The 25,380-nt window shown below is 44.1% G+C and overlaps 1 protein-coding gene across 1 annotated transcript in view; it reads left to right on the top strand.

The window, feature by feature from the left end:
* Positions 1 to 9,640, top strand: part of NAT16 (N-acetyltransferase 16 (putative)) — a 29,654-nt gene extending 20,014 nt beyond the window's left edge. The window contains exons 2-4 of the mRNA XM_072149849.1: positions 4,529 to 4,889; positions 6,205 to 6,429; positions 6,593 to 9,640. Of these exons, the coding sequence (XP_072005950.1) occupies positions 4,692 to 4,889; positions 6,205 to 6,429; positions 6,593 to 7,144 (975 nt within the window). The 5' untranslated portion in view covers positions 4,529 to 4,691 and the 3' untranslated portion in view covers positions 7,145 to 9,640. The remainder of the gene's footprint in view (positions 1 to 4,528; positions 4,890 to 6,204; positions 6,430 to 6,592) is intronic.
* The last annotated feature ends 15,740 nt before the right edge of the window (positions 9,641 to 25,380 follow it).

The raw sequence follows: 25,380 nt of genomic DNA, 5'->3' as shown, positions 1-25,380 counted from the left end.
AGTTATATTCCTGTACATAGGGGGCAGTATTATAGTAGTTATATTCTTGTACATAGGGGGCAGTATTATAGTAGTTATATTCCTGTACATAGGGGGCAGTATTATAGTAGTTATATTCTTGTACATAGGGGGCAGTATTATAGTAGTTATATCCCTGTACATAGGGGGCAGTATTATAGTAGTTATATTCTTGTACATAGGGAGCAGTATTATAGTAGTTATATTCTTGTACATAGGGAGCAGTATTATAGTAGTTATATTCTTGTACATAGGGGGCAGTATTATAGTAGTTATATTCTTGTACATAGGGGGCAGTATTATAGTAGTTATATCCCTGTACATAGGGGGCAGTATTATAGTAGTTATATTCTTGTACATAGGGGGCAGTATTATAGTAGTTATATTCCTGTACATAGGGGGCAGTATTATAGTAGTTATATTCTTGTACATAGGGGGCAGTATTATAGTAGTTATATTCTTGTACATAGGGGGCAGTATTATAGCAGTTTCAATTTAGTACATTAATTTATTTTTTATCATACATATCTGTTTAGCCTTTACCCATATCACCTGTTTCCTATCGGTACTTTACATTCTGCATTATAAATATCTAAATGTATTATTAATGACGGTTTCCGGTGCACAGATTCTCATTACACGTAACAGACTGACATCTGCTGAAAAATTCCAAAATCTAATCTCTGCTTAGTTTGCTGCAATGTAAAACTAGTCACTATGGAAATGTAGATTTTACTATATTTGCTTGTATGACTTGTCTCCCGTCTTCGGATTAGTTGTGGCCAGTTTTTTCGTGTCTACATTTTTGAATATTTTCCAGGAACATTGTGCTTCCTCCGTATATTTCATTTAGAATTTTGTAGCAATGAAAACATATAGACCCTATTAACATTTAAAGGAGCACAACAACAATGTTTATGTTCCTGTACAAGCCCTGATGTCCTTATGTCTATGTACGACCTCTAACCTCCATGCTCAGCCATATATTGGGGCACATTTACTTACCCGGTCCTGTCGCGATTCCGTGGTGCGTCGTTCAACAAGGAATCGGGTCCGTCGAGATTCACTAAGATTATGGGGCAGATTTACTTACCCGGTCCATTCGCGATCCAGCGGCGCGTTCTCTGCGGTGATTTCGGGTCCGGCCGGGATTCACTAAGGTAGTTCCTCCGACGTCCACCAGGTGGCGCTGCTGCGCTGAAGTCCGCCGAGGCCCGCCGGAATGCACTCAAGTACACCGGCCTATTCCTGGTGAAGGTAAGCGCGAGTCCTGCAACACTTTTTTTTTTAAAATGCGGAGGTTTTTTCGAATCCGTCGAGTTTTCGTTCGGCCACGTCCCCCGATTTCCATCGCGTGCATGCCAGAGCCGATGCGCCACAATCTGATCACGTGCGCCAAAATCCCAGGGCAATACAGGGAAAATCTGCGCAAATCGGAAATATTCGGGTAACACGTCGGGAAAACGCAAATCGACCCCTTAGTAAATGACCCCCTATGTGTCCAATTTCCTGCATGTGTCACTTCCCCCGCTGAGGTCCCCCGGAGTTAACCTTCTTCTTCCCGGGGTATGTGACTGCTTGATCTTGCGACATATTTCGTTTTTTAAAATTCTGTTGTTTGTCCAAATCCGTCGGGGTTGTCCGACGGCCACGCCCCCGATTTCTGTTGCATGGAACCTGGCGCCGATGCGACACAATCCGATCACGTGTGCCAACAATCCGGGGCAATTTGGCGCAAAACGGAAATATTCGGGAAAAACCCAACGCATCCTGGTTAGTGGAGTCCACAGGGTCCTAGAGCCTCCTCTTTGTTGTAGAGCGTTTCCCTAATAAATTTCATCCATTGTGATCACTTTTTATGCATCTTGATTACAGTCTCATTCCAACAAATCCATATATATATATATATACAACCAAAATAAGACATTTCATGATTAAAAAAATGCTAAATTAAGTCAGAATAAATGAAAGTACTAAAGACGCTAATTGGTATAATTTATCAGAAATAGAGTTTTTTTAATGAACTCTCTATTCCCGAAAGTGTTTTTTTCCTGCCAGTCTTCTAATTTTCTCCTAATCCCCCTCTGAAATAGAACATCCTGTTCCGGATTTTTTTTCATCATTTTGTTCATTTGGCAAATTCATCGACCTATCGCTTCCAACACCCACCGCCGGATAATTAACAAGAAATGAAATCTAAAAAATCCTGCGGGGCTCTACCGTGAGCCTCGATAATATATTCCATCGTGATCTCTCGATGCTTCAGTCATGTGGTATGAATTTTTAGACTTGTTTACAATCTTCTCCTACTAAATATATTCCGAAATTCATCTCGGGGGGGAAAATCACACAGTAACGACCCGTAATGAGGGTTGTCACTCTCTCTCTCCGAATGATGGGTAACTTATCAACTACTTAAGGAGGAGGAAGATCATTTACATCTTTTATCCAATTTTTTGGGAAATATGTTTTGGTACTTGAAAGTAAAATACAAAAAATTTCTAAGTTTTCTTGAAATTTCGGGTACCGGTCACTAAGATTCAAAAATGTTTTTGGAATTTTATTTTTGCAACTTGTAAATAAATTTTTTTGAATTTTGTTCAAGTGAGACTTCATTTATTGATATGTCATGATATCCTTTGACATAAGTTCATATTATAGGGCATATTGGCCATCGGAAATATGACCTCTAAGATGCTGTGGTCAGCAATAAGCATAACAGTAGTGGACAGCTCCCTCTGTCAACCCATTGGTCTCCCCACTACCCAATTACAGGGTGTCTATAGGTTCCCATGGCAGATGGGGACTACCAAGATATAATCTGATATACTGCCCATCAGTGTGTTATTGACAGGCTATAAGGATCATGGGATACAGGCAGTCCCCGGGTTACATACAAGATAGGGTCTGGAGGTTTGTTCTTAAGTTGAATTTGTATGTAAGTCGAAACTGTATATTTTATAATGGAAGTTCTAGACAATTTTTTTTCTTTTGCCCCAGTGACAATTGGAGTTTCAAAATTTTTGGTGTAATTGGACCAAGAATTATCAATAAAGCTTCATTACCGACATCTTACAGCTGATCATTGCAGCCTGGGACTATAGTAACATCCAGAGAGGTCACCAGAGGTCACAGGATGCAGAGGGGTCTGTCTGTAACTATGGGTTGTCTGCAAGTCGGGTGTCCTTAAGTAGGGGACCGCCTGTACTTCCTTTACACAAACAATATTTAGCTCATAAAACAGGTCCCCCAGAGAGACAAAATACAATTTAATAAAAAGTTTAATAAAGTTAAAATAATGAACATTTTTAATAAATTATACAGTATTTCAAATATACGGATACCAATAAAATAACAGAACTCCTCTCACAGAAGTTTGGCCCCTATTAAGCTATGTAGATTTTAAAAAGTTTTTTATTAAAATAATAAAAAAAAATGTATCTTAGTTTGTGTCCTATGGACAAGGTGCTAATATTTTTGAAAAAAAATTATCCCTCTTGAAACCCTCTTCTGGGATAAATTAGTATTTATATTATCTTAATGGTTTACATGAATGGCGTCAATTTGGACCCCATTACGGTTCCCTTATTTTGTGAAGACTATTGTTATAATTTCCAACAAAAACCTATATAAACCTGAACAGACCTTATATAACCCTAAAAACCACCAATACTAAGCATACATTTAAATAAATTCTAGTGTCCCAATCTAATCTGTCTGTAGATGACCCATAATATTGTATCACACACTATCCCGGGCTTCATGCACATATTCAAGTGTGAAAACTTTATAGATCCCCGCAGGGTGACAAATTGATTAGATTTTTTGATTGATCTTTTGCAGGCTGCATGCACAAGGATAGTTGGAAGTCATGGCAGGAACAGATGCATTAGCCTATAAAGAGCACATGACTTTAAAAACATTGAATTAAATTTTTTTTTTTATAAATGTATTTTTGTACAGATTCACTGCCCTCTGCAGAAGTGAATGGAGCTGAATATGGTCCCATTTGTTAATTAGGATGAACCAGGGACACTTACTCATAGATCCATGGCCTAGATTTGTTATCCATGGCCTCCTGCTTTCTAAAATCGACTTTTATAATTATGCTAATGAGCCAGAAGGGCTCTAGGGGGTGTTATGTGCTGCAGATTCAGAGGCTGTCTCTCCTCCCCATCTGCTCCCTCAGCACTTCCCCCTCCTTCTGCTGACTGTAATATGGGAAAGGATAAGTGTTCTTGCATAATGTAGCAGCCTATGAAGCTACAGCACTGAAGGGCTCTGGTAACACCTCCCAGAACCCCCTGAGGCTTCCTTTTAGAAGGAAGGAGCCCGTGGATAACAAAAATATGAAAATGACCACGGTCACAATGAGTAAGTGCCTGGTTTATCCATGCTTGATTTTGATTTTGAGTTGAAAACTATACAAAAAGATGAATGAATGAAATGTTAAGAATATTCATTTTAATATTAGTGTTTTTTTTGTCGTTTTGTGAATTTTTCTCTATAGATCTCTTCTGATATCTTACAACAAAGGTCCATCCTACCCGGCATCTCAAGGTCATCCAGTGTCTTCTGCTCACCTGGCTTTCCGGTAGAAGCGGTCTCCTCCACAACGTTCGTGGCTCCCTCCTTATCTTTCCTTTGGCGTTACTGGCTCTTCTGGCCTCCACATGAAGATCGAAGCTATACCTGGTGCCCCCCAGGATGGGGATTTGGAATTTGTCCTTGCCACCGAGAAGGAGTTTGAAGAAGTGGTCTCCATGTCCCATGGGATCTATGGAGGACTGGACTATCTGCCAAGTCGATACCATAGTTGGGTCAATGAGAAAGACCGAATGGTTGTACTAGCCAAGAAGAAAGGAGATGTTGTAAGGAAACACAATGGTTGAAAGCGACCTCTACTTTGCATTACAGCTTTCGAGCTGCTGGGCTGCCATCTTGCCCTGTTGTTAACGTATTGCTTATGTCCATGGGTATACGTTGACTAACATCACTGTCTGCTGTCTTTGTCCATGGATTTTGCCCTGTCCTAGAGCTCAGTTCTTCATGCATTGCTATGGACATTAGGAGGCCACAAGGGCCATTCACACAGCCATTGGTGCAACGCAAAGAACTTGGTGTATAATCCATGGAACGTTGATCATGATTCCGCCCGATTTGCTGTGTCAATGGTCCTTCCAATCAATAGACGCCATTAAATGGCAATAAACCCAACGAATGAACATGAGAGACTGAAGGCCCAAATTAATCCAAAACAGCAATTTTTTTTTTCCATTTTTGCCCAATTACAGTCATCTGGATTAACTAGGGGAAACTTGGATTCCCCGTCCTACTCCACCCACCCTTTACCTGATTTAACTTGATGGACTTATGTCTTTTTCAACTATTTACTATGTAATTATCTATATTTGTACAAAAAGGTCATCAAAATTTTTGGTAATTGGCCAGTCCGGAATTTTTACATGCAAATGCCAGTCATGATGGGATAGATGACCTTAATGCTTCAAATATATTATATAGTTTTTTTTATAACACAAAAGGGTGGTCCACTATCTTAACATATCTTCTCTCTTTGGATGAAGAAAGACGCCATATTCCGGACACCCCATTGGCCATCCAAAAGGATATGCAGCCCTGTAATGTTTACCCTCAGGCGCTTGCAATGCCCTCCACAGGAGAATTAGAGTCTTCATTGATTTACCAGTAGCTCCTATGAACTCCATTGCCTTCCATGGATGCATCATGGACTTTGTATGGAAGCCATTTTTGACTTGGCTCTAGTTAGAAGTAAGGGTTTTGGTAGATTTTTGCATAAACATGGATTGAAGGGGCCACACTGAACATTCACAATAGAAACCCAAGTGATGTCGACCAGTTGCATCGTCCATATTTTATTGTGGGCTTTTGCCAACCATATGGATGCAGAGAAGGCTGTAGGCCAAGCACGTTGCAGTAGACCAAGCGAATAAGAGAGAGGAAAGCAGAAACTAAGCCTTTGAAATGGCATCCATCAGATTGATGGGAAATGCTGCCCATGCTTTCAAAGTAGAGGCAACTCGAGTCAATGTAGAGCATTTGACGTTTCTCAGATGCTTTTAGATGTTCAGTTTGGCTCGTAGGATAGCTGTTTTTGATTTTTTTTTTTTGTACATAGAGATGCTAACATTTTCTCCCGAATTCTAGATTGGCCTTCTTTCCATGTTTGTGGTGGATGGTGGCGAGACAGCTCTCCTTGAAGGACTACGTGTGGCACCATGGGAGCGAGGCCGAGGTGTCGCAGGGGTTCTCCAGAGGTTCTGCTGCCAATTGGTGAAGCATCGATACCCAAGTGTCAAAGTAACAAGGCTGACTCGGGATGACAAGCTATCTGCCAAGGAGCTTAACAAGTATAGAGTGATTGCTAAACAGGTATGGGCATGGCATGGTGGCACATGGTGGTGGAGGACAATATTTGCCATATGAAACTTCCTGGTTGGAATTCAACAGTAGTGTTTTAACAATTTTTCCTCTTTTTTCCCCCCTTTTTCTGTCCATGTTGACATTCACTTGCCATCTCACATTTATCACACAGGGCATACTGCTTGTCCGTTTCAATGCACCTGAATTTTCCTCTCGTTTACCCTCCATACCACTGCCCGCCGGGCCATCTCGTACGTCTCCACCTGTCCTCCTGTCTCCTGATGAGGTCCATGCAGTTTTCCTGGAGCGTGGTGGCATACTGAAGGACCTTCTTCCGAATAAGACTGTCATTCAGGATTGGCAACCTTTCAAGGCCCTACCTGGGAACCATGACCTGCTTCGACGCAAGTCTATTCGCTGGATGACTGATGATCGCATTCGACCCCGGGTTGCTTCTCTCTGCACCCCACCATTCCCGGTTCCAGCAGGTCCTCTCTGCTTCTACCTCAACATTGATGTCTTTGGTTCTGGTCTACGAGGGGCACAGGAGCAATTGTTATCTCACCTAGCTGCTCATGTCCCAGTGCTGCCAGGAGATGTCAAATGTCAGCTCTTCCTGCCCCCAAGTATGTGGAGGCCCATGGCTGATTTTTGCACCTCAGTGCTGGGTTTGCAGCTGGAGAAAGGATACACAGAGCAATATCTCCTAGAAGAAGATCTTTAGAGGGACTCTAAGACCCCTAAAGCCCCCCTCGTATAAAATGAGGGTGGAAAGCTAACCCAATCTGCATTACAATAGCCACTTCCTATAGTTGAGCCTATTAGATGTACATTGCACCTAGACCCTAACTTGCTCATCACTACAAATATATGTTTGCCTACGTATGTAAGAAGATCCTACATCACCTATGTTATACTCAAATATATATATATGTGTGTGTAGAGTAAAAGGGGTCATAGGAGGCTGAATATCACCATGAGTTGTCATAACTGGCTCCTCATGGGCGTGGCTTCAAAAGCACAGGTGTGGCTTTGGGTGTTGATTGGGTGAAGCTTGGGTAGTCTGTTCCTGCTATACTGTAAATTACGTAGAGAGAGAGACCCTTCCTTTTCGTACTGTTCTGCTAACATTGCACTATACGTTTGGGTGTACGTGTGTGTATATATGTTTAATGATATATATATACAATATATATTTATACAGGGAGCTAAGGGGAGTGTAAGGAATAACAAGGGGGAAGGGTAGGGATTTTATACTCTGCACTTAGAATTTTGGAGAGTGCGTGTGATAAAATATTTCTATATTTATTGCACTATTTTCAGACGGAGGGTAAGGCCGAAGCCATGCACTGCCTATATATACATACACATACACAGTGTATATAGTGTGACTGCAGCTGTTTAGATGTGATATGTATCTGTATATGAGAGAAATGTAGATTTATGCAATAATTTGCACTGCACATGCCGACGTCAAACCCAAAACCTGCACATACCGGCTGGCGGCCATTTTGTGGATCAAAATGGCTTCCTTTATATTAGTCCTGGCACAAAGATACATTTTAACAAACCTGCTGACAGGTCTGATCTATGTGGGTGACTAGTCACAATGGGTAGGGGTAGATTTAGATTGGTGGGCATTACAGGGGACCCCTGTTGGCAGGTGTATATTATATTAATGGATAGTATTAGTATAATATATGGTCATACATTTGCGGTATGTTACATGCAGTGGCCATTTTTGGCATTCTATAGACTCTCATTGACAATACCAGCCTTGCACCATGGGAAGAGCACTTAATATTCAGTTGCCAGCATCATTGTTAGTTAGGACCACCCCTTTTTAGTTCAGGACCGCCCCTGAGGATGTCTCGATCATAAGGATTCACCTTCTTTTGATCACAGTCGTCTTCTCAGTGCTTGTCTGCTGCAGGGAAAGCTAAGCATTACATGGCACCCACTTACAACAATGGGCGGCCATAGTAGGGGGGCTGAGAACACGGCTTGATGAGACCCCGCCTATGTAAGAGGCCCACTATGTTTTCTAATCTTAGAAATAATATGAACATTCCCTGGCAGTTGCATAGAGTCACCACCAGGTGTAAGCACATTGTAAAGCACACTGTAGGGATCGCTGGCGCCTCCCCTTCCTCCCCGATTTCTGACCCTTCTGCTCCGTTACTGCTATACATACGTAGCGCATTGCAAAACTTTATGTAAACTTGAATATTGTGTTGCTTTGTACAAAAACATGAACCTGATTGACATGCTACTAATATTTGCTATGAATCGTAATGCAGCTATTGCTCTCTGTTATCTGCCGTTTGTTACGTAAAGAGCCAGGCTGCTGTGTCTTCCAGTCTTGGGCAGGATAAAAGAGGGTTCATGGGAAAATGACCTCTTCCACCCCATCAGTGTTAGTGTGTAGAGTCATAGGCCCAATCTCTTATAGGGATTCTCCACCTCCACTTAAAGGAACACTCCATTCACAGCTGATTTATCGCATCATAACTTGTGCAGGGTCTGAAGGGAGGAGCATAACTCTAGGTTTTAGAATCCACCTGCATCCTAGAACTGGGGGTGTGTACGGACCCCATTACGGTCCCTCTCAATTTCCAACTAATGCAACCCTGAAAGACAACCGTAAAATAGTATTGACATCACCTGCATTTTACAATGAATTATCTCTGATTGTAGTGTTCCTTTAAGTACAACAGAGATAAATAACACTATTATGTCTTTGAAGATTCTAACAATCTGTAAGTGGTGGAACCAAAGAAGTGCTACCACATAGAGAATGTAGCAAACTGTAAATTTAAAGGGGAACTCCATCCAAAACTAATCACCTCCTGACTTTTTATAATCAACCTTACTATGTTATAGGTGAAAGGTCAATACCAGCAGCAGAGGGGTTGTTACACATTTGTAAGGGCAGAAATCACCTATGTACTAACCCTTTAATTGTATATTTTGCATTTAGGATGAAAACTCTGGCAATTCCTCTTCCATAGTTCTAAGCACAACTGTGATATTCTATATGTAACTGGCAATATGACTTATGTCTCTACATCAGCACCGCCTTGTCTGTAACCTCTGTAATACCCCAACCCTTGCTCCCAGAATTGTAAACTCCGCCCCCAGGCTACACATAATAACTGAATATTTCCATCTCCTGTGTTTGCACTAACTGAACCACATAAACTGCTACCTGCAAAACCGACACCAATCTGATAATTCACGTCATAATAGAGATCACATGTTACCCTACAGAAGGACCCAGGGTGTATGAAGGTATGTATTACTCTGCACAGGGGGGCAGTATTATAGTAGTTATATTCTTGTACATAGGGGGCAGTATTATAGTAGTTATATTCCTGTACATAGGGGGCAGTATTATAGTAGTTATATTCTTGTACATAGGGGGCAGTATTATAGTAGTTATATTCCTGTACATAGGGGGCAGTATTATAGTAGTTATATTCTTGTACATAGGGGGCAGTATTATAGTAGTTATATTCCTGTACACACGGGGCAGTATTATAGTAGTTATATTCTTGTACATAGGGGCAGTATTATAGTAGTTATATTCTTGTACATAGGGGGCAGTATTATAGTAGTTATATTCTTGTACATAGGGGCAGTATTATAGTAGTTATATTCTTGTACATAGGGGGCAGTATTATAGTAGTTATATTCTTGTACATAGGGGCAGTATTATAGTAGTTATATTCTTGTACATAGGGGCAGTATTATAGTACTTATATTCTTGTACATAGGGGCAGTATTATAGTAGTTATATTCTTGTACATAGGGGGCAGTATTATAGTAGGTATATTCCTGTACATAGGGGGCAGTATTATAGTAGTTATATTCCCGTACATAGGGGGCAGTATTATAGTAGTTATATTCCTGTACATAGGGGACAGAATTATAGTAATTATATTCTTGTACATAGGGGCTGTATTATAGTAGTTATATTCCTGTACATAGGGGCAGTATTATAGTAGTTATATTCTTGTACATAGGGGGCAGTATTATAGTAGTTATATTCCTGTACATAGGGGGCAGTATTATAGTAGTTATATTCCTGTACATAGGGGGCACTATTATAGTGGTTATATTCCTGTACATAGGGGGCAGTATTATAGTAGTTATATTCTTGTACATAGGGGGCAGTATTATAGTAGTTATATTCCTGTACATAGGGGGCAGTATTATAGTAGTTATATTCCTGTACATAAGGGGCAGTGTTATAGTAGTTATATTCCTGTACATAGGGGGCAGTATTATAGTAGTTATATTCCTGTACATAGGAGGCAGTATTATAGTAGTTATATTCCAGTACATAGGGGGCAGTATTATAGTAGTTATATTCCTGTACATAGGGGGCAGTATTATAGTAGTTATATTCCTGTACGTAGGGGGCAGTATTATAGTAGTTATATTCTTGTACATAGGGGTCAGTATTATAGTAGTTATATTCCTGTACATAGGGGGCAGTATTATAGTAGTTATATTCTTCTACATAGGGGGCAGTATTATAGTAGGTATATTCCTGTACATAGGGGGCAGTATTATAGTAGTTATATTCCTGTACATAGGGGGCAGTATTATAGTAGTTATATTCTTGTACATAGGGGGCAGTATTATAGTAGTTATATTCCTGTACATAGGGGCAGTATTATAGTAGTTATATTCCTGTACATAGGGGGCAGTATTATAGTAGTTATATTCTTGTACATAGGGGCAGTATTATAGTAGTTATATTCCTGTACATAGGGGGCAGTATTATAGTAGTTATATTCTTGTACATAGGAGGCAGTATTATAGTAGTTATGATCCTGTACATAGGGGGCAGTATTATAGTAGTTCTATTCTTGTACATAGAGGGCAGTATTATAGTAGTTATATTCCTGTACATATGGGGCAGTATTATAGTAGTTATATTCCTGTACATAGGGGGCAGTATTATAGTAGTTATATTCCTGTACATAGGAGGCAGTATTATAGTAGTTATATTCATGTACATAGGGGGCAGTATTATAGTAGTTATATTCTTGTACATAGGGGGCAGTATTATAGTAGTTATATTCTTGTACATAGGGAGCAGTATTATAGTAGTTATATTCCTGTACATAGGGGACAGTATTATAGTAGTTATATTCATGTACATAGAGGGCAGTATTATAGTAGTTATATTCTTGTACATAGGGGGCAGTATTATAGTAGTTATATTCCTGTACACAGGGGACAGTATTATAGTAGTTATATTCTTGTACATAGGGGGCAGTATTATAGTAGTTATATTCTTGTACATAGGGGGCAGTATTATAGTAGTTATATTCCTGTACACAGGGGACAGTATTATAGTAGTTATATTCTTGTACATAGGGGGCAGTATTATAGTCGTTATATTCTTGTACATAGGGGGCAGTATTATAGTAGTTCTATTCTTGTACACAGGGGACAGTATTATAGTAGTTATATTCTTGTACATAGGGGGCAGTATTATAGTAGTTATATTCTTGTACATAGGGGGCAGTATTATAGTAGTTATATTGCTGTACATAGGGGCAGTATTATAGTTATATCCTTGATTTTTTAGTGGATAATAATTGTATGCAGTTATGTTCTCATTGCCTGTCACAATTGCTCACATTAAAAAAAAGACTTGTACATTGCTGGGAATAGGGACTGGCCATTGTGACTGAAAGCTGAATGAAGTGCACAGACCAGACAGACAGCAGCGCTGGATGCCTGGAGGTAAGTAAATATTTCTTTTTTGCCAGCTTCCCTCCCGGCCACCAATGGGTTTTTTATGCTCTAGGACAACACCGATTAACCAAAAGAAAACAAATTAAAAATAGAGTCTACAGGATGATGATGGGTCATATTAGTTACACTTGCCTTATAATGGGTCATAGAAGCCTCCACATTTTGGCAATTATTTCCTGAAAACAATATTATAAGGGGAGGGGTAAGAACTTACAGTCCCAGCTGGATCCTGGAAGCCACCATTGTTGTAAATGTTACTTTAAGGGTTGGTAGTGTCCTTGTTCCAGATTCTGGAAGCTTCAGCTGAACCCCAAGGTAGGTATAAAGTCACTGTTGAAGAGGTTGCTATTTCTTTCAACCTGTATAAGGTAGGTACTTCATAGATGTTATGTGCCCTCCGGAGCTGTCAGTGATTTACACAGACTCTCTCCTGCTTTCTCCTCCTTCCTTTCCTGCTCTCTTCTTGTCTTTCTCCCAAAGAGACTCATCTTTACTTTGTTTGCTACCTGAAGTAATAATCAGGATCAAGACTCATCAGCCTTCAGACAGAACCACCCACCTAAAATATCCTCCTGCACCCTAGCACCAGGGATGCATACGGACCCCATTACGCTCCCCATTTATTTCCGACTAATATAACACTGGAACAGAAGAGTTAAATACAATCGTCAGCAGCAAACCACGGGCAACACTGAAATCTAAGAGGTGTCAAAATTTTAAAGAAAAGAAAAGATGAAAATCATATGAATAGAGGACTCAAACCCTAATCATAGTGATAGCTCCTACTTATCAAATTTCAGAATTTTCAGGAGCACAAAGTCAAAGCAAAGGTCACTTAGCGTATTAAGATGAGTCTCCTGCAAGAAGAAGACCTCAGCATCCAGGTAGAAGAGATGTTCATAGACTGCATGTCTTGTCTTTCATGCCGTAATACTATTTACCCTACTAGAGCCAGAAGTAGATTGTAATATAGGCGGTTTGAGCACTAGCCATAGGGGGACTAGCCACCAAATTTTATATTGCGAAAGTCACCCATGAAATCCTTGTACATCCGTTCCTGCTCTCAGTCCACATGTACACAGGAGCCATTTCAGGACCTTTGGAAAATCAGGAAGAAGGGACACATGGTCCGTCCCCCAAGAATCTTGATTCTAGTATTATATGTAGGATTTCAGACTTGTGGGACTATAATAGTTATACTCCCCAGGGCCCATGGCAGTCTTAATCCACCTCTGAAGCAGAGATAGTAACCCCATCACTATAAATGTGAGACAGAACCCTCCTGCTAAACACCCGTCTCCATCAGGGCCGGTGTTAGGGGGCGGCACACTGGGCATTTACTCTGGGCCCCCTATACTAAAGGGGCCCCCAGAATGTGGACTGTGGGCAGAGGATATATTGCTCCTTAATACCCCTTGGCTGATGCCCGGGGGAAGATGCTTATTATTTATCTCCTGTCTATATATCTATCATCTATCTGTCTAGTTATCTATCTCCTATCATTTGTCTATTTAATATCTACCATCATCCATCTCCCGATCATCTGTCTCTCCTATAAATCCTCCTGCAGTCCCATATTACAGATACTTACCTATTACTAGGTGTCACTACAAAGTGTTATCATTGTGCAGGGCTAAAGGAGCCTCTTACTGACTGTGACTGTCCATAAAATATATTTTTTTGGGCCCCACTTTTAGTTTTTCACAGGGCCTCACTTGTCTAAGACCAACCCTGCTCTCCATGTCTGATTCAGACTCAAGCCTTTCCATATTGGATCACCATTTTGGAGGATCTGCATTTGGCTTTTCTGGGCATCTCTGGGGCTCATCCACATAAAAGCCCACACATCGGGTAGATGTTGGGTTATACCAACACCATAGACAGGGGGCATCATCTACACTTTGAGGAAAGGAGGTTCTACCATCACCATAGACAGGGGGCATCCTCTACACCTAGAGGAGAGGAGGTTCTACCATCACCATAGACAGGGGCATCCTCAAAACCTAGAAGAGAGGTGGTTCTACCATCACCATAGACAGGGGCATCCTCTACACCTAGAGGAGAGGAGGCTCTACCATCACCATAGACAGGGGGCATCCTCTACACCTAGAGGAGAGGCGATTCTACCATCACCATAGACAGGGGGCATCCTCTACACCTAGAGGAGAGGAGGTTCTACCATCACCATAGACAGGGGACATCCTCTACACCTAGAGGAGAGGCAGTTCTACCATCACCATAGACAGGGGGCATCCTCTACACCTAGCAGAGAGGCAGTTCTACCATCGCCATAGACAGGGGGAATCCTCTACACCTAGAGAAGAGGTGCTTCTACCATCACCATAGACAGGGGCATCCTCTAAACCTAGAGGAGAGGTGGTTCTACCATCACCATAGACAGGGGCATCCTCTACACCTAGAGGAGAGGAGGCTCTACCATCACCATAGACAGGGGGCATCCTCTACACCTAGAGGAGAGGAGGTTCTACCATCACCATAGACAGGGGCATCCTCCAAACCTAGAGAAGAGGAGGTTCTGCCATCACCATGGACAGGGGGCATCCTTTGCACCTAGAGGAGAGGAGGTTCTACCATCACCATAGACAGGGGGCATCCTCTACACCTAGAGTAGACGAGGTTCTACCATCACCATAGACAGGGGCATCCTCTACACCTAGAGCAGAGGAGGTTCTACCATCACCATAGACAGGGGGCATCCTCTACACCTAGAGGAGAGGGGGTTCTACCATCACCATAGACAGGGGGCATCCTCTACACCTAGAGGAGAGGAGGTTCTACCATCACCATAGAAAGGGGACATCCTATAAACCTAAAGGAGAGAATGTTCTACCATCACCATAGACAGGGGGCATCCTCTACACCTAGAGGAGAGGTGGTTCTACCATCACCATAGACAGGGGGCATTCTCTACACCTAAAGGAAAGGAGGTTCTACCATCACCATAGACGGGGGGCATTCCCTACACCTAGAGGAGAGGCGGTTATACCATCGCCATAGACAGGGGGAATCCTCTACACCTAGAGGATAGGTGGTTTTACCGTCACCATAGACAGGGGACATCCTCTACACCTAGAGGAGAGGAGGTTCTACCATCACCATAGACAGGGGGCATCCTCTACACCTAGAGCAGAGGAGGTTCTACCATCACCATAGACAGGGGGCATCCTCTACAGTTAGAGGAGAGGGGATTATATAATCACCATACACAGGGGACATCCTCTACACCTAAAGGAAAGGAGGTTCTACCATCACCTTAGACAGGGGACATGCTCTACACCTAGAGGAGAGGCAGCTCTACCATCACTTTAGATACGGGACATTCTCTACACCTAGAGGAGAGGAGACTCTACCCCCACCATAAACAGGAGGCATCCACTACACCTAGAGGATAGGTGGTTTTACCCTCACCATAGACAGGGGCATCCTCTACACTTAAAGCAGAGGACATTCTACCATCATCATAGACAGGGACATCCTCTACACCTAGAGGAGAGGAGGTTCTACCATCATCTTACACAGGGTGCATCCTCTACACCTAGAGGAGAGGAGGTTCTACCATCACCACAGACAGGGGACATCCTCTACACCTAGAGGAGAGTCAGCTCTACCATCACCATAGACAGGGGGCATCCTCTACACCAAGAAGAGAGGAGGTTCTACCATCACCATAGAGAGGGGGCATCCTCTACACCTAGAGGAGTGGAGGTTCGACCATCACCATAGAAAGGGGGCATCCTCTACACCTAGAGGAGAGGAGGTTCTACCATCACCATAGACAGGGGGCATCCTCTACACCTAGAGGAGTGGAGGTTCTACCATCACCATAGACAGGGGGCATCCTCTACACCTAGAGGAGAGGAGGTTCTACCATCACCATAGACTAGGGACATCCTCTACATCTAGAGGAGAGGAGGTTCTACCATCACCATACACAGGGGACATCCTCTACACCTAGATGAGGGGGTGCTTCCATCAACATAGACAGGGGACATGCTCTACACCTAGAGGAGAGGCAGCTCAACCATCACTTTAGATACGGGACATTCTCTACACCTAGAGGAGAGGAGACTCTACCCCCACCATAAACAGGAGGCATCCACTACACCTAGAGGATAGGTGGTTTTACCCTCACCATAGACAGGGGCATCCTCTACACTTAAAGCAGAGGACATTCTACCATCATCATAGACAGGGACATCCTCTACACCGAGAGGAGAGGAGGTTCTACTATCACCATAGACAGGGGACATCCTCTACACCTAGAGGAGAGGAGGTTCTACCATCATCTTACACAGGGTGCATCCTCTACACCTAGAGGAGAGGAGGTTCTACCAACACCATAGACAGGGGACTTCCTCTACACCTAGAAGAGAGGAGGTTCTATCATCACCGTAGACAGGTGGCATCCTCTACACCTAGAGGAGAGGAGGTTCTACCATCACCATAGACAGGGGGCATCCTCTACACCTAGAGTAGAGGGGGTTCTACCATCACCATATACAGGGAGCATCCTCTACACCTAGAGTAGAGGAGGTTCTACCATCACCATAGACAGGGGGCATTCTCTACACCTAGAGGAGAGGAGGTTTTACCATCACCATAGACAGGGGACGTCCTCTTTACCTAGAGGAGAGGTGGTTCTACCATCCCCATAGACAGGGGCATTCTCTACACCTAGAGAAGAGGCGGTACTACCATCACCATAGACAAGGGACATCCTCTACATCTAGAGGAGAGGAGGTTCGACCATCACCATACACAGGGGACATCCTCTACACCTAGAGAAGAGGCAGCTCTACCATCACCATAGACAGGGGGAATCCTCTACACCTAGAGGAGAGGAGGTTCTACCATCACCACAGACAGGGGACATCCTCTACACCTAGAGGAGAGGAGGTTCTACCATCACCATAGACAGGGGGCATCCTCTACACCTAGAGGAGTGGAGGTTCTACCATCACCATAGACAGGGGGCATCCTCTACACCTAGAGGAGAGGAGGTTCTACCATCACCATAGACTGGGGACATCCTCTACATCTAGAGGAGAGGAGGTTCTACCATCACCATACACAGGGGACATCCTCTACACCTAGAGAAGAGGCGGTTCTACCATCAACATAGACAGGGGACATGCTCTACACCTAGAGGAGAGGCAGCTCAACCATCACTTTAGATACGGGACATTCTCTACACCTAGAGGAGAGGAGACTCTACCCCCACCATAAACAGGAGGCATCCACTACACCTAGAGGATAGGTGGTTTTACCCTCACCATAGACAGGGGCATCCTCTACACTTAAAGCAGAGGACATTCTACCATCATCATAGACAGGGACATCCTCTACACCGAGAGGAGAGGAGGTTGTACTATCACCATAGACAGGGGACATCCTCTACACCTAGAGGAGAGAAGGTTCTACCATCATCTTACACAGGGTGCATCCTCTACACCTAGAGGAGAGGAGGTTCTACCAACACCATAGACAGGGGACATCCTCTACACCTAGAAGAGAGGAGGTTCTATCATCACCGTAGACAAGTGGCATCCTCTACACCTAGAGGAGAGGAGGTTCTACCATCACCATAGACAGGGGGCATCCTCTACACCTAGAGTAGAGGGGGTTCTACCATCACCATATACAGGGAGCATCCTCTACACCTAGAGTAGAGGAGGTTCTACCATCACCATAGACAGGGGGCATTCTCTACACCTAGAGGAGAGGCGGTACTACCATCACCATAGACAAGGGACATCCTCTACATCTAGAGGATAGGAGGTTCTACCATCACCATACACAGGGGACATCCTCTACTCCTAGAGAAGAGGCAGCTCTACCATCACCATAGACAGGGGGAATCCTCTACACCTAGAGGAGAGGAGGTTCTACCATCACCACAGACAGGGGACATCCTCTACACCTAGAGGAGAGTCAGCTCTACCATCACCATAGACAGGGGGCATCCTCTACACCTAGAGGAGAGGAGGTTCTACCATCACCATAGAGAGGGGGCAACCTCTACACCTAGAGGAGTGGAGGTTCGACCATCACCATAGACAGGGGGCATCCTCTACACCTAGAGGAGAGAAGGTTCTACCATCACCATAGACAGGGGGCATCCTCTACACCTAGAGGAGAGGAGGTTCTACCATCACCATAGACAGGGGACATCCTCTACACCTAGAGGAGAGGCAGCTCTACCATCACCATAGACAGGGGGTATCCTCTACACCTAGAGGATAGGTGGTTTTACCATCACCATAGACAGGGGACATCCTCTACACCTAGAGGAGAGAAAGTTCTGCCATCACCACAGACAGGAGTCATCCTCTACACCTAGAGAAGAGGCAGTTCTACCATCACCATAGACACGGGGCATCCTATACACCTGAAGGAGAGGAGGTTCTATCTTCTCCATAGACAGGAGGCATCCTCTACACCTAGAGGAGAGAAGGTTCTACCATCACCATAGACAGGGGGCATCCTCTACACCTAGAGGAGAGGATGTTCTACCATCACCATAGACAGGGGGCATCCTCTACACCTAGAGGAGAGGATGTTCTACCATCACCATAGACAGGGGGCATCCTCCACACCTAGAGGAGAGGAGGTTCTACCATCACCATAGACAGGGGGCATCCTCTACACCTAGAGGAGAGGAGGTTCTAACATCACCATAGACAGGAGGCATCCTCTACACCTAGAGGAGAGAAGGTTCTACCATTACCATAGACAGGGGGTATCCTCTACACCTAGAGGAGAGGATGTTCTACCATCACATAGACAGGAGGCATCCTTTACACCAAGAGGAGAGGAGGTTCTAACATCACCATAGACAGGGGGCATCCTCTACACCTAGAGGAGAGGAGGTTCTACCATCACCATAGACGGGGACATCCTCTACACCTAGAGGAGAGGAGGTTCTACCATCACTACAGACAGGGGGCATCCTCTACACCTAGAGGAGAGGAGGTTCTACCATCACTACAGACAGGGGGCATCCTCTACACCTAGAGGAGAGGAGGTTCTACCATCACCATAGACAGTGGGCATCCTATAAACCTAAAGGAGAGGAGGTTCTACCATCACCATAGAAAAGCGACATCCTCTACACCTAGAGGAGAGGAGGTTCTACCATCACCATAGACGGGGACATCCTCTACACCTAGAGGAGATATGGTTCTACCATCACTACAGACAGGGGGCATCCTCTACACCTAGAGGAGAGGAGGTTCTACCATCACCATAGACAGTGGGCATCCTATAAACCTAAAGGAGAGGAGGTTCTACCATCACCATAGAAAAGCGACATCCTCTACACCTAGAGGAGAGGAGGTTCTACCATCACCATAGAAAAGCGACATCCTCTACACCTAGAGGAGAGGAGGTTCTACCATCACCATAGACAGGGGGCATCCTCAAAACCTAGAGGAGAGGAGGTTCTACCATCACATAGACAGTGGGCATCCTCTACACCTAGAGGAGAGGAAGTTCTACTATCACCATAGACAGGGGGCATCCTCTACACCTAGAGGAGAGGAGGTTCTACCATCACCATAGACAGGGGGCATCCTCTACACCTAGAGGAGAGGAGGTTCTATCATCACCATAGACAGGGGGCATCTCCTACACCTAGAGGAGAGGCAGCTCTACCATCACCATAGTATCCTCTACACCTAGAGGAGAGGAGGTTCTACCACCACCATAGACAGGGGGCATCCTCTAAACCCAGAGTAGAGGAGGTTCCACCATCACCATATACAGGGGGCATCCTCTATACCTAGAGGAGAGGAGGTTCTACCATCACCATAGACAGGGGGCATCCTCTACACCTAGAGGAGAGGAGGTTCTACCATCATCATAGACAGGGGGCATCTTCTACACATAGAGGAGAGGAGGTTCTACCCTCACCATTGAGAGGGGGCATCCTCTACACCTAGAGGAGAGGAGGTTCTACCATCACCATAGACAGGGAGCATCCTCTACACCTAGAGGAGAGGTGGTTTTACCATTCCCATAGACCGGGGGTATCCTCTACACCTAGAGGAGAGGAGGTTCTACCATCACCATAGACAGGGGGCATCCTCTACACCTAGAGGAGAGGAGGTTCTACCATCACCATAGACCGGGGGTATCCTCTACACCTAGAGGAGAGGAGGTTCTACCATCACCATCAAAAAAATTGGGAAAATATACCCCAACTTTCTTTTATGGGGGACATTTAAAGTAAAATCACACATGCACATCTTTCTTAGTAAAAGTGCCCCCTTGTCATAGTCGCCCTATTTGCCAGAGACTATACATATTATATATCAAAATAACCAAAACAAAAAAGGGAATTCATTAATAATGTTAATTTTTAGTTAGTTTAAAAATTAATATATATATATATATATATATACTATAAATAAAAAAAAACGCCTTTTTCCACTTTTAACCCCAAGCAAAGCTAAAAGTTAAAAAAAAAATCTGCAACATCCCCCACCGGGGCCTGGCCTTTTCTTGGGGCCTGGAGGCAGCCGGGGCCCGGAATACCAGAGTGGCTGGCGGTTGAGGCCTAGGCACGCTAGTGTTACGGTGCTTGGTATGGGGAACCGGAGGGCTGTCCCACAGCCTGGCAGGTCTCCAGCAGGTGGTGTATGCAAGAAATATGGAGGGAGAGGCTGTGGTACTGGATCTCCCTGGGACAACCCCTGAGTGTCTGTAAGATAGGTCCCTGGGTAATGGATGGGGAGCCCATGGTGGTTACAGCCGTATCCAGGGATCAGATGGAGGCAACGTTGTGCAAATCAACTCAGAGTTCATTATTCAGCTTTAAACAGCAGGCAACGGCCAAAGCTGACGATACCAGCAGATTCAGGAAGCTGGAAAGCTGGTAGGAGATAGCTGGGCCACAGAAAGGGTTGCTCACAGTCTGGTAGTAGATTCAGGCTGGGCTGGTAAACATGGAGGCGGGTGTGGATGGTGGACCTCCGCTTTCATCTGCTCCAAGATGGAGTCTCTCACTCTCTGACTGAGTCTGCAGACCATGTGCTCCTGCCCACCAGGGGTTTTTATACAGCAAAAATTCTTAAGGTAACGCAGAAAAAAAAGAACTGCAACATATTAAAATGAGATAAAAATGCCTCGGTCACTAGAGCCTTTTCAGGGTACATCATTAAGGGGTTAAGAAAAATATGTGGACAACGTATGGAAAACCATTGCCAGACATCTGAATGCCGCCCATATTATTGGATCGGCTACCAGGTGACATAGTCATGTGACCCTTAGGAAGGGTTAGAAGCAGCTGGTGACATCATTTGCCGATCCACAAAGATGGCACCAGTCTGTCGTTGTGGGCACGAGGCACCGACGCAGGTGACAATCTAATCAGTCATGAACCTCACACTCAGTATGAGGATCCATGGTCTGTGGGCATCGATGTGTAGAGGTGCCAGAATTATAAGAAATGTTTTGCTCTACACATCTACAATTTGCAACCCAAAAATACTGATGGTAATTTGCTGCCATCTACTGAGGTATGAAGGGATATTTCATGATGTACCACTGGTATAACCTGGGGACCTACTGTATATAATAATTATATACACTGGGGACTAAAATTAGACACATTGGGGCACATTTACTAAGGGTCCGCAGCCGCAAATCCGTCAGGGTTTCCCCGAATATTTCCACTTTGCGCTGTGTTTCATGGGATTGTGGCGCACGCGATCGATTTTTGGCCGACTTTCACGCGACAGAAATCGGGGGGCGTGGCCACCGGACAACCCGAAGGATTCGGAAAAACCGCGGAATTTAAAAAGCCATTTGTGTCGCAAGATCAAGCACTCACATACACCAGAAAAAAGCAGGTGAACTTTGGCGGACCTCGGCGCAGCAGCGAAACCTGGTGAATATCAGCGCACGGACCTTGGTAAATCCCGGCAGAACCCGAATCAGCCCATTGGGGCAGATTTACTTACCCGGTCCAGTAGCAATCCAGCGGCGGGTTCGGGCCCTTCGACAGCGATTCGGGCCCTTAGTAAATGACCCCCATTAAATTTTGTACGCTTTACTAAGAGCGTTAGTAGACGGGCAACCAACACTCTAAACTTCAGGAGGGAAAACTTTCAGCAGCGAAGGGAAGACCCTATAAGGACAATGTTCTCAAAGACAAAAACACCCAAAAAATGGGACTTTTTCATAAATATTTTTAAAAAGTCCTGTGAGAGACACTTACCATATGAGCAAAAGCATAAGAGGAACAAGAAAAAGCCAATGTGGCTAACTAGTCTTGTAAGTAAAGCAATAAGCGAGAAAGATAAGGTGTTTAAGGTAGCGATGAGGCATTACAGGATTATAGAGAGAAAAATAATCTTGTAAAAAGCAGATAAAGGCCGCAAAAATATAGACTGAGAGAAATATTGCCAGGGAGAGCAAAAATAATCCCAAATTATTTTTCAAGTATATAAATGATAAGAAACTAAAAACAGAGAGTGTGGACCCCCTTAGGAATAACATGGGGGTCATGATGGAAGGAGATGAGGAAAGGGCCAATCTACTGAATGTCGCCTTCTCGACTGTCTTAACCCAGGAAAATCGCCTGGTGGAAGACACAATGAGAAATAATGTAAATTCTCTTTGGAATGTCAACAGTTTAACCCAGGAAGAGGTACGGCGCCGCCTCGCAACCACTAAGATAGATAAATCACCGGGGCCAGATGGCGCACACCCCCGGGTTCTGCATGAACTAAGTACCGTGATAGACAGACCGTTATTCTTAACCACTTAATGCTGCATGCTTTACACGCAGAGGTGAGAGGGGTGTCATCGGGGGGCGGCGATCAGTTGCCATGACAGCCTCGGGTCTTCATCAGACCCACGGCTGTCTGGTTTCTGAGGATTCATTACAATGAGCCAGGGGCTCATTGTATTGAATACTGTGCAAACATGCCATATACTGCAATACAGAAGTATTGCAGTATATGGTAGGAACGATCAGACCATCTAGGGTTAATGTACGCTAGAGGGTCTAAAAAGGAGTAAAAAAGTTTCAAAAAAGTTTTAAAAATAGTAAAAAAAAGTTAAAAACCTAAAAGCTCAAATCACCCCCCCCCCTTTCCGTAGAACTGATATAATGGGGCAGATTTACTTACCCGGTCCAATCGCGATCCAGCGGCGCGTTCTCTGCGCTGGATTCGGGTCCGGCCGGGATTTATTAAGGTAGTTCCTCCGACGTCCACCCACCTGAAAAGCATTGCGCTGAAAAGCATTGGAGTTCACCGAGCCGGGCTGAGTAAAGGTAAGCGCAAGTTCCGCAACAGATTTTTTTTTTAAAATGCGGCGGTTTTTCCGAATCCGTCGGGTTTTCGTTCGGCCACGCCCCCCCCATTTCCTTTGTGTGCATGCCGGTGCCGATGCGCCACAATCCGATCGCGTGCTCCAAAATCCCGGGGCAATTCAGGGGAAAATGGCGCAAATCGGAAATATTCTGGTAACTCGTCGGGAAAACGCAAATCGGGCCCTTAGTAAATGACCCCCAATATGTTATAAACTGTACATTAGGTATCGCCACGTCCCAAAATGCCGATCGATCAAAGTATAAAAACGATTATTATCGGTGGTGAATCACGTAACGGAAAATAGCGCCGGAATGTCCAAAACACGACTTTCACACCATTTTACATCACATAAAAAATGGAATAAAAAGTGACCAAAATGTCGCTCAGACCTCAACACCGTACATCAAAGGATGAAAAAGTTATTAGCGTCAGAAGATGGCGACATTTTTTTGGTTCCTGTTTTGTACACATTTGCTTCATTTTTGAAAATGTATTAAAACCCAATAAAACCTGTATAAATTTGGTATCACCGCGATCGTACCGAACCACAGAATAAAGCTGAGGTGTTATTTGGAGCGCAGAGCGAAAGTCGTAAAAACTGCGCCCACAAGAACGTGAATTTGGAAAAAATTTTTCCAGCTTTCCAGTACATGGCCTGGAATAATAAATAATGTGACGGAGAAGTCAAATTTGTTACACACAAAATAAGCCCCCACACAGCTCTGCAAAAAGGGTATGGACACAAAAGCGTAAAGGACTCAAGTGCAGGTAAATGGTAAGGTGCTAAATGGAACCAGGTAAATTGCTCACCTTCCGAAAGGAAGAAACAGGCAGGTAGGTAGATTCTTTGTTATCTCGAGGAGGAGTGGCTGATAGTGGGAATAAGGTTTCCATGGGGCATCAAAATGCCTCGTCCCGGCCAAGGTTCATTGATCAAAATTACAGAATACTTTCATATACCTGTTAGTTATTGGCATTAATCTGACACCTAGTAATAATTTTCGTAATTTTCTGACAAACCCGATGTAACTGGTTACTAACTTTCCGTTTTTCACTGACTTTGCAATGTTGTGCCGTTCCAAAGTGACTGAAACCCTCCAAAAGCCGATTGTCTAAGATGAAGACCAAATGAGTGAGCAACAGCCTTAGAAAGAAAAGCTGGTTATTATAAATGTAAGAGAGGACAGGATAATGCGGAGAATCTCCATGGGTAATCTTTTCAACACTGCAGATGGAATTGTTGCCAGTTCAGCACCGAACAGGGTCATTTATTTGGATATAGTTGGAAACATTAAAGTCATTGACAAAATAGGGAAAGGCTGAACCCAAAGTGTGTAAAGGAGTCAGTGAAAGGTGGTGGAGGCAGTGCCATGTTTTAGGGAATATTTTCTGCAGTAGCAGTTGGACCTCCCACACAGCAGAGTGAATGTAAGTATCAGAACTAGAGATGAGCGAGCACTAAAATGCTCGGGTACTCGTTATCCGAGACGAACTTTTCCCGATGCTCAAATGCTCGTCTCGAATAACGAACCCCATTGAAGTCAATGGGAGACTCGAGCATTTTTCAAGGGGACCAAGGCTCTGCACAGGGAAGCTTGGCCAAACACCTGGAAACCTCAGAAAAGGATGGAAACACCACGGAAATGGACAGGAAACAGCAGGGGCAGCATGCATGGATGCCTCTGAGGCTGCTTAATCGCACCATTATGCCAAAATTATGGGCAACAGCATGGCCATGACAGAGTGACCGAATGAGGCTAGATAGCATCTAAAACATCCAATAATTGACCCTGACACTATAGGGGACGGCATGCAGAGGCAGCGGCAGCAGCGGCAGGCTGGA

The sequence above is a fragment of the Engystomops pustulosus genome, chromosome 4, assembly GCF_040894005.1.
Source record: "Engystomops pustulosus chromosome 4, aEngPut4.maternal, whole genome shotgun sequence".
In the NCBI taxonomy this organism is placed as follows: Eukaryota; Metazoa; Chordata; class Amphibia; order Anura; family Leptodactylidae; genus Engystomops; species Engystomops pustulosus.
This window is presented reverse-complemented; position numbering and strand designations above follow the sequence as displayed.